General features: G+C 30.9%; 2 protein-coding genes across 2 annotated transcripts; both read right to left on the bottom strand.

The window, feature by feature from the left end:
- Window positions 1-429: 429 nt before the first annotated feature.
- Window positions 430-2,701, bottom strand: LOC132272832 (WAT1-related protein At1g43650-like). Its single transcript, XM_059773911.1, has 5 exons — window positions 2,441-2,701; window positions 2,274-2,336; window positions 2,053-2,169; window positions 1,699-1,933; window positions 430-803 (listed from the first exon to the last, which is right to left on the bottom strand). Exons 1-5 carry the CDS (start codon window positions 2,641-2,643, stop codon window positions 513-515), a joined length of 909 nt encoding a protein of 302 aa, XP_059629894.1. The 5' UTR covers window positions 2,644-2,701; the 3' UTR covers window positions 430-512.
- A 5,362-nt stretch (window positions 2,702-8,063) lies between these two features.
- LOC132273343 (uncharacterized) lies at window positions 8,064-8,596 on the bottom strand. Its single transcript, XM_059774310.1, has one exon. It carries the CDS (start codon window positions 8,512-8,514, stop codon window positions 8,266-8,268), a length of 249 nt encoding a protein of 82 aa, XP_059630293.1. The 5' UTR covers window positions 8,515-8,596; the 3' UTR covers window positions 8,064-8,265.
- Between the last annotated feature and the right edge of the window lie 2,780 nt (window positions 8,597-11,376).

The raw sequence follows: 11,376 nt of genomic DNA on the forward strand, positions 1-11,376 counted from the left end.
TGCCCTTGAGTGGGGAGGCATATCAATATCGAGAGACCATAATGGAAAATCTCCCATTCTTTTAATCTACTCTTTAATCGCCATGAGTTGTTGAATCAAGATTCATGTGATATGCATATATAAAATATATATATAATTTGATATACATGGTGATTGAAACTTTAATAGCTAACAAAGATACTATATTAAGATAAAATCTAAAAAATGAATTACAATTTTTCAAATAGTTAATTAACTTATATCTTAAAATGAATCCCATTATATTTCATACATAGATAGTTACATAGACTCAGTCAAGTAGTATGTTTTTATTTGTCGGGCTAAATACAGTACCTTATTTTTTTAATAGAACATGGCAATTTAATTTTCACAATACAAATAATTAAAACATTCTGATTTTTTTTTTTTTTTTTTCATTTTGTTAATTAATTGGGAATATGCAAATAATAATAATAATTAGGAAATGCATTGATGATGCGTTACTTTGAATTAATTTTTTTTTAATTTTAATTTTAAAACGTTGATTCTATACTTCCAAACATAGTTTGAGAAATAAAAAAAATGTTTAAAAACATAATCGAATTAATGTTAAAATGTACGGAGAAACATACACAATAGAGCAAAGAAATAAGATTCAAACATACACAATAGAGCAAGGAAATAAGATTAACGTCCCATCCAAGCTTCCACAATGATATGTCCCTATCCATGGCAACACTCCAAAGTGCAGATATTATGCAGCAAAAGAAGATTTGCATAGTTGTAAGACGTATTTTTGCTGGATATTGCTTCATAAGAGGACGCTGATAATACAAAAATAAAATAATTAAATTGAAAATATCTTGATCGATTCATTTTATTATGATATATATATTAGATGATTTAAATACTATTAAAGTTACACATTTTAAATACTTTGGAATAGATAATGGTTAACATGATGTCAAATCCTTATAAGTTTCTCCGCTTGGATTGAAGGAAAGGAAACGAACAGAAAGAGAGGGATATTGATTTTCATGTTTAGTTAGGATAGAAAAAAAAGGACAACAAGAGATTTGAAGGAGAATATATAACTTAACCTTCGAATCTCTCCTTTTCTACACTTTTAAATTGAAAATATTTAAAAAGAAATGATAAGGACTTAGGCTCCGTTTGTTTCGACGTAAAATATTTTTTTTTTAAAAATATTCTTTTTTTCTAGGTAAAATATTCTTTTTTTTCTAGGTAAAATATTTTTTTATTTTTACTTTGTCGATATTTGGCAAATGTCTAAGTCGAGGTTAAGGTCGAGTTCATCGGGCGGAATATGTAAAATAACTTGTCGAAAATTGATAGATAAGTTATTTTTGCTAAATTTTAATATTTTTTTTTTCGTAAATATTTTACAACAACCAAACATCAGAAAATAAAAAATATTTTTTGAAAAATATTTTATGTCTAACAAATGGAGCCTAAAAGTAAAACTTTCGTAATGATAATAACCTTAATATTAATTTTATAGAAATGAATTAAGGTCTCATCTTAAAATAATTTATTTTTATTTTTACGCTTTTACTTTTTCCAAACAAGAATGTAGGTCATTAATTTTTTTTTTTCACGTTATTAATGTTAGTCTTGTTAGATGGTGGCGGTGAAGTATTTATGTGTGTGTGTGTGTGTGTGTGTTATAGATAGATAGAGAGAGAGAGAGGTGGGAACCTGCAAAATGAGCCACAAAGACCATGTGAGGATGGATCCAAACATGAGAAGAGCTCCTTTTATCCAATCCTCTTTGGAACTATTATTCTTTGTGGACTCTGAAACTTCCTTCTCAATACCTGAGTAAATAGGAGGCCCCTTAATGAAAGTAAACACCATAGCCCCTGAAAGTCCCACTGCAGAACCAAACACCTTGGCTATTCCATGCCATTGCCTTATGCAAACACTTTCCATCCTGAAATTATTTTCCAAAATCAATCATATATATATATACACACACACACACATACATACATATATATATATATATATATATATATATATATATATATATATATATATATATATATATACCTTAACAAAACAGCCATGATAAAGACCACGGCAGGAATTGCGTTAGTGCTGGCTGTAGCAAATGTTGCAGAGGTGTATTTAATTCCCAAATAGAAGAGATTCATGCTCAGAGCAAGCCTGAAAATATATTTTCATATATACATGAAGGATCGTTAGAATATTAATTTACAATTAAAACTCGTTAAAATTACAAAAGTTTACGAAAAACCAATTGCACATACCCACATAAAGAAGTAAAGAAGATCTTGCAGACTAAATTGCATGATAGTGGAACTTTCTTATTACTGCAAATTCAGAAGAAAAATCATATATAAAGTGTGGGACACCATATATATATGTATATAAAATTAAAATTGGGAAGTGTTTGGGAATGTAATTTAATTATAACCTTTCGAGGAAGAAAGCAAATGGAGCTAAGGCAAATGTAGCGAATCCTTGTCGATAAGCGACAAAAACAGAATGTTTCATTCCTGAATTCATTGATGCCTTGGAGAACAAGGACATGCCTGCATACACAAACTGTATAAATATCATTGCAATAAAAGGCTTATGCTTCTCCATAGCCTCTGTTAACCAAAGTAAAGCCTTCATGTCGCAGTACCGTCTAATATATATCTTGCCCTTGTTCGAGGGAATTATATAGATATTGAGAATATATATATCTTCAATGTACACAAGAGTTATGTTGGTGCTCTTCAATTTATAGAGAAGCCTAGCTTGCATGAATAGTACTACTTTTTGCAAGCCTCTGTGCCATTTTTTTCAACTTTAATTAAGACATTAAAGTGGTAATTAGTATTCATTCCACCTGATGATGATGAATGGAGAATCCACTAATTGGAGAATTGAGTGTCTAAATCAAGGTATAACACCTTTACCATTAAAAAATAAAAATAAAAATAAAATGAAACAAATAAAATAATAAATCAAGGTGTACTTGTACTTTTGGTGTCCATTTCTAAAGTGTACTAGCAACTTTGCAATTGGATCCGGATTCTCTCTCCTTTTCCAAGTGATGAAATAGGAGCTGGAGAGGATTTTGTACCGACCGTTACAACTATCACTTTTCATTGGTCAAATAGTGTTGTAACTTTTCATCTGTCGGATAGTGACTCCCATGCGTAGTAGGATCCGGTGCGAGATCCATCACATTCAACTACACGAGTAATAATAATAAGAAGGAATTATTACACATACATAGAGTGGAGTTATCGATCATTATTTATCATTTTATGAAGTCAAAGTCACGATGTTTCTAAAAAATAGAATTGACTAAAATACTGATGTGAATATGAAAAAATACTATTCATTTACTGAAACTACTCTTACTATTTTTTTGTACCACTTTTGTACATGTAAGTACCACCCTTGGACATATATGTATTACTTTTTGTGCGTGCGGGTACCTTTTTAATGATGAAGTGCACAAAAAGTGGTACGTCCAATGGAGGAACTAGTAATGGGCTAACCTGGGCTATAGCCCAGGTCCAATTGAAAAAATAAATTTAGTACTATTATTCCTATAAGCTCATGTATTACTCTTCTTCTTCCTATCAGCCCAGTCCAATCTATAGTATTTTTATAAATAAAAAGAGTTATAAAATTTACAAAGGTCAAACCTTAAATATGAGTAAGCCTACGAACCATAGACATGCCCAATCATAAAATAAATCATAATAAGGCATAACCCAGTAAATCAAAACACATTATGAGTCTATGGAAGAAGACCTAAACTATTCGTGTGTAAGGCACTAAGGCATAAGTGGATGGATATCATGGATTATTATTGTCCATCCAGTGAAATATTGAATTTTATTTTTGTAAAAAAAAAAAAAAAGGGTTTGTTGATGACTTGATAATTTCTTGTTAAATTGGGTAATTTACTATATAATAGATTAATAACTAGTTAAAAGCGGAGCACATAGGTCTTACTTTCGAATGTGAATTTATTGATAAGGAATATATATATCTTGCATTCTTGTAATTATTTGTTTTAATACTTGTATGAAGTAAACTTTAATGCATTCTTGACTGTGAAAATACGTTAGAGTTTGAAAGTGTAAATGTGTTAAAAGGTTGTAAATTATTGGGTTTAATTGAATAACCAATGCATGATAATTATGTATTTAAAGTATGGATAACACATTAAGCAATCATGGGTTTAATTATTTTTAACCCTTCCTATTTTGCAATCCTGGCTTCGCCCTCGGGAACGTCTATGGGCAAAAGTAGTATTGCAATAGTAAGGATAGTTTAGGCAATTTGATAATGTTTTTTCATGTGATTCTTAGCATTTTGGTCAACTCTACTTTTTCAAAACATCGTGATTTTAATTTTATGAAATGATAAATAAAAGTTAATAACTACATGTACACGTAATAATTCCTGATAATAACAAATCAAGGTATAAAAGGCCATGAAGTAGTGATTTGAATGTGACTACTTGAACTTCCCACGTCAAATTGACGCTAGCAACTTCGCAATTGGACCCGAATTGTCTCCCAGTGATGTAACAAGAGCCGGAGAGGATCTTGCTCACTAGTGTCACTTCTCATTCGCCAAGTGTAGGATCTATTGTGATATCCATCTCATTCAACTACACGAGGTGTGTGATTGCTGATTGGTTCTGTACGACCGAAGGTTTGCACCAAACAATAGAGATAAGAAATCTTTGCCCTAAACGTGTTTAATGCACAATGCCAACTCTTGTTGGTTGATCTTTAGGGACCACGTAATTGGATCTAAGCCGTCCATTTTACTTGCCCAAAAAAATAAAAAATACATGGACTCTTCTTTATACACATAACACCCACGCGTGAGTATGTGTATATGATATGTCCAAAATTTTATCTGAATCATATTTTGACATTTTCATTTATATTTTTTCAATATTTTGAAGTAACATCCTTAGAATAGTGACATGTTAAGAGAAATTATATATAGTTGTATTTCATTATAGTTCATACAAACATTTTGGACATATCATATACACATACGCACACTTTGGGTGTTAGTGCTTGGTTCCCTTGTGTCATTGTTAATTTAATTAGGGGGTTATTTTTTTTTAATAAATTAAGTATTTATTCAGTTAAGTATACTTATAATGAAAACAGTTTCATTTAAAATTTTAATTGAGAAAGACCTCAGTTCACTTATCACTAAACAATGAACAGTTAAACATCAAATGAAACAACATTGCTTCTGAAATTTACCCCCTATTTTTGAATAAAATTACACATCAACCAGATAAATTTTAAGTATTTATAAATTGAGAAGTATTCAATGACGAGTTCAAATTTTCTCTCTTAAAAATTTAATTATTTTAAGTGAAATTTGTGTTTTTAAAATGACTATCAAAATACTAAATTTAAATCAAAATTGAGTAATCAAATAACACATAATTTTTGAATATATATATATATATATATATATATATATATATATATATATATACACCTTTTTCCTTTAGTAAAGTCTCTCTTTCAAACTTTATTAAATTAAAGGGGGGATATTTTTAAAGAATTTGAGGGCTAATTTGGAAATTTAAAGGATCATGAATTGATTCAAATACGGACACATCATATTATGAAAACGTCTAAAACGTTTTCTGGTTATGTCCAATAAAAAAATAAAATATTTAAATTTTAGGGCACTTTCAATCATGTTCGCCTAACATGTATTCAAGTCGTACTCGTATGTTAGACATGTATGAGATCCAAACAGTCTCCATGCTTCCTAGCTCACCCCCTTCACTTAAATGCTTTGCACTTTCTTGCCAGACAAATATGGGATACATGTCATGAGCACTAAGGCACCAAAGACAAATAGGATATCATTTCTAAAAATTTCAACTATATAACAAAATTATATATAAAAAAAAAGGTTCAGTGAATAGGTCCGTTCTGCATGTATTAACATAATTTTAAGTAATATTCCATATATTAATATCTTTAACATAATGATAAAATGGCAAGTGTTGCTTTTGAATTTAATAATAATAAAAAAAAGTTCAGTAGGTAAGTCCGTTCTGCATATATTAACATAATTTTAAGTAATACTCCATATATTAATATCTCTAACGTAATGATAGAATGACAAGTGTTGCTTTTGAATTAAAAAAAAAAGAAAAAAAAAAAAAAACAAAGAAGAAGATTCACGTTTCAAAATTTCTAAAAAAAAACCTTGGGAGTAATATTTTACTTTCCCATTCTAAACAAGTGAGCGTATTGTCACGCCCTGCCTATGGAGGTTGTGCCACGCAGGCGACACGCAGACGCTGAGGAGGACGCTGCATGGCAACTGCATGGCAAGTGGAGTTTCTAGAGTCTTCCGGAATAGTCTAGAGTTATGTGGAAGATTCTAGATATGTGTAGAAATGTGTAGAAGTGTGTGGAAGGTTCTAGAGTTCTCCAGAGTTGTGTGGAGTAGTATGGAGAATTCTAGAATGTTGTAGATACTAGTAGATAAGTATGGAAGTGTGAAGAAGGTGGGAGAAGATTCTAGATAATCAATCTCCACCGTTGGTTAGAATGCATCCTAGCCGTCCATTAGGGATGGGGATGCCTATAAATAGAGGTAGGACTTCATTTTGTAGGGAACAAGTCCTAGAGTGAGTCTTGAGAGCCTTATAGAGAGCTTGAGTGTTAGCCTTATACAAAGCATTCTTTGAAGTAATAGAAGTGTTCTTTCCTTGCCAACTTAAGTGCCTTAGTGTGTGTGAGTGTACAAGCCAAGTGAGGAGAGGGCGAGGGCAACTACAACACTAGTAAGCGCACGAGGGGAGTGTGTTGGCTAAGGTGTGCACGGGAGTTAGGCTGACCAAGTACTTGCGAGAGTGGAAGCAACGTCTTGGTGCCGCACGGGAGCAGCTAGAGTGGTGCTGAAACTCTAAGCCCGTGACAGTATGTTGATTTTCGTTTACTTCACTCTTGTCGGTCTTCCTTCTGCTCTTCGTTTCACAAATTTCATAGTAGTGACAAATTTCACAGCAGTAAGTAGTAGTGAATTTATCACAAATTCAAATACTCGCATTCATATGTAATTTTCTCCAATATTTCAATAAACAACTTGTTAAAGAGATGAATTGAAATCACTCTATTATCTTATAAGAATCTCACTTTTGGAATCACTATAATAATACATATTATATATTTTATAATCTATACAGCTTTGAAATTAGATAGAATTTTGATCTAAGATCAATCTGGATGCATTAATGCCTCAACTACCCTTTTATGCTTGAACCAAGTGTGATTATTCCAAAGTAAAATTTGCATACAAATAGTTTAAAGTTAAAAAATATAAAAGGCAAATTAAGAATGAACAATACAATGTTTTATTTTTGCATGACAAATTTTAACCAAGAGTATTGTACCAAATTGAAAAAAATGATATGGTAAAACATACTATATTTATTACTTTCAGAAAGAACATGAATGTGTTATGAATAATGTAACAAAACTGCATTCTAAGTAAGGGTAGTTTTGGTAAGTTTGTCCAACCAAACAGACCCTAAGTGGATACATGTCATTATATTTTTGCGGGCAAATATTCTTCTTTAATTACTGAAACTATCATTGAATGTAATTGTGTATGCACTTTAAAGAAATTTAAACAAGCTAATGATTTGCCAACTTGACCCAATTCGTGTTTTTGTCTGAACGTAGCCCATATAGGCACAATTTCGGGCCAGACTGAACCTTTACATCTATCTCGATCTATTGGGTTAGACTTCTTATAATTTATAGTTCCAACCATTTTTAACCTACAGTGGGCTCTTCTTGTGAAGAATCAATATGCTTGGGAACCCTGCATGTTGTGATTTGTAACTCATTTTTCAGAATTGCTGAGACAAAAACACACACACAAAATCATATATTATTATATGCCAATTTGTATTTCTCGTGAAATAATCTCGACTAAAATTGATGTCTTTATTAATTTTAATTTTTATAAGTCTAAAATGTAAGAACTAACAAACCACCACAAGTATAAATTTGGTTCATCACGTAAGAGATTGAAAAAGAAACACATACATTAGAATTTTTTATACATATATAGAAAGAAACATTGGTCACATATTGATGCACCTTATACATAGAAAGAAACACATACTACCAGCGATATACATATATTCACACACACCCATACCATATATATATATATATATATATATATATATATATATAAGCCAATTTATTATTAAAGCTAAGCTTAGGCGGTTCCGGTGACACCCAAGTCTGGTTTGTCACCATCTTGACCAGCATCAGCACCGGCACCAAAAACAGGTCCGCCTTGACCAGCAGGATCCTCCACCTTATCTTGGAGTTTCTCAACCTGGATGCCACCCTCGTCCTCCACGGACCGAATATCGGTCCTCGTCTTGTTCTCTCCATCTTTCACCGACTCATATGTCGTTGCTGTAAACGACTCCTTTGGTAACGCTCCCTGTGCTCCTGACATGATCTTTTGCTATTGATTGATTTCCTCCTCTTTGTCACTCTTTTTGTTTCCTCTCCAAGTCTCAATCACTATTGTCTTCCAAAAAAAAAAAGTCTCAATCACTATTGTTTACTCTAAAATGCCACACGTCGCGTTAATTCTCACACATGGCACTATTATGAGGAAACACGTTTATTTATTATTTTGGCTACGTGTCCATCATGCACTCATACTGGTTATAATTGATGTTAAAATGGATAAGGATAATGTATGTGTATTTTCTTTTTCAATAATTCATAAAAGGAAAATAATTCTTACATGTAAGATTTATTTATTTTTTAATTAATCAATTATGTAATAAATAAAGAAGAAGAGCAGACAATTAAAAATTATTTTGTTCGATAATTTATTATAAGTGTTCGATGTAAATACCAGTACTTTTTATAAAAAAAACTTCATATATTTGAAATATTTTTCAATATATTTGATAAATTCTTTCATATTCTGTATATATTTATATACAATCATCTTCTCCTTAATAGACTCGCTGTAAAATCATTCACCTAAAATATCTATATATTTCTACCCTAGTGAAATCTTCTTCAATCACTTATTATTTTTAATCTTTTATATTATTAAAATGAGAATATAGTAAATATTAGAGGAGAAAAATAATATACATGTGGTCGAATTTTTAAATTTTAAAAATTAGTACTTATATGTATTGTAACTTTGTAAGTACTCATTCCATTTCAAATTAAGTGTCCAATTTTTTTTTAATTATCTCAAAATAAGTGTCATATTTAAAAAAATAAATGTACTATTTTTTTTTTTTTTTTTTTTTTTTGTAATATTACTAATTTAACATATTAGTATAATAAAAAATAATAATAATAAAAGTTATTTTTTTTATAAAATTAAATTCTCAAAAGAGATATTTATTTTAAGACGGAGAGAGTTTTTTTTTTTATGATTTTATACACAAATCTATACAATGATGATGTAGTAGTAATTTATTTTTATTTTTTTCCCTAGTTGGCACTCACACACGCATGTCTCTTCTGAGACTTGAACCCCTGATCTCCCTTTGAGAGGTAAGAGACTGATACTGCTAGGCCACTACCCCGTTGATAGTTATTTAATGTTAGATGTCACTTAATAAAAAATTAAACAAACTAAAAAGAAAAAATTTGTCCTATTGTAGCATTGCAAATCAAGTCACTTTATTAGTTTCTCATCAAGTTTCTTTAAGCCATTATTTAATAATTATAAACATATCAGGGCATCATCATATAATAATTTACTATGTTATGATTATATATGCAATAAAATTATAACACAAGTGATGGCTTGTGATATTTGGAGAGAATTTTCAAATTCTTTGGTGTGATGATTAGAAATGAAATTTTCCGCACCATGGTGAGAATTAATGTTGCGTTCTCACATTCTCTCTTTATCTTTGCTTTTTCTTCCCTATCTAAAATTCTGGATATAATCTATATAGATACATATACACACTTAACTATATCTGGGAAAGATTACAGTAATAAGTAAATCAGGTAAAAAGATATATAGTTAATTATGTAATTAAATAAACATAATTAATTGTGTTTTCGCTGAACAAATTAGAAAAGGAGAAGAAATTTAGAACCCTCATACTTTTTCCTCTTGGCCAAACAAGCTACACAATAGGCCAAAGGCATGCACCTAAGGGTACAAAAAGGGCCAGAGGCCCGAAGTCCAGCCCGAGCTCGCAGAGTTTTGGATTTGCCAAGTAAGTAATAGTCTTAGCCCAGACCGGCCCTACAAAAGAGTTGCTTAGCATAGGGTAAGTCTCAGGCCTGTTAAATATATATATGCTTTATTTTATTGAAAAAAAGTATGCAGAAGTTTGAAGGTAGTAAATCAAGCCCAATTCGAATGGTCCATTTGAAAATTCCATCCCAAGCCTGCAGCCCGCTATCCCAAGGCTTTCAGATATATATATATATATATATATATATATATATATATATATATATATATTTGTGTCATAAGGCTTTCAGAGTTTACTGGTCAAAAACTCGTTGTGCTTATATAATGGATCAAAAATCCCTCCAAAACATTGTAATGTGGAGTGCACTAATTGTGGTAAACCTAAGGCTTGCTTTGTTTAACACTTTGAAAATAAATTTTTAATTTTTAGAGAATTAAAAATTAGAAAAGTATACAAAAATCCTACTTCATTTAGTTTTTTTGAAAATTATGATACTCCGTTTGGTTGGAGTGAAGGAAAAATGGATGAAAGGGAGAGGGGGAGGGATGAGTGAGGCATTTCTAGAAAAGGGAAGGTGTCTCTCCCACTTTTTGTTTGGTTGAATGGAATGTAATGAATATTTTTATTTGGTTGGAAGGAAGGAAAATAGAGTTTTTATATTCTTTTCACTAATATACCCTTATTATATACAATTATAAATATTAGATATTCATTTCAAATTTTTAAGAAGGTTAGAAATGTAAATTATTTAATAATTGTTAATTATCCTTATTTTCTCTTTCATATTTTTTCCAATTTATGCGTATAGAAAATTACAAAGGAAGGAGGGGCGGCTTCCTCCCTCTCTTCCCTTCCCTCCTACCAAACTGAAACTATAGGAGAGAAGAGAAGGCTTAGAAACCTGGGCAACCGCCATCATCGGCCTCATCGTCGTATGGTAAATGGTAAGGCTTTCGCCTTGGATTAGGAGCTCAGAGAGAGTAGTTGTAAGTACACAACCTTGCTTTTCTTTTATCCCTTCTCTTATCCATTCCTCCTTAATCTCTCCCTCCAACCAAACATAATATCAGTTATAAAAAGTCTGTTATAAGATCGAGAACTATAAATTTTATAGTTCTCTAAAAACA

This window comes from Cornus florida, unplaced genomic scaffold (genome assembly GCF_030987335.1).
Source record: "Cornus florida cultivar Cherokee Brave unplaced genomic scaffold, ASM3098733v1 CherokeeBrave_3.0.0_Hap2_Chr09, whole genome shotgun sequence".
Lineage (NCBI taxonomy): Eukaryota > Viridiplantae > Streptophyta > Magnoliopsida > Cornales > Cornaceae > Cornus > Cornus florida.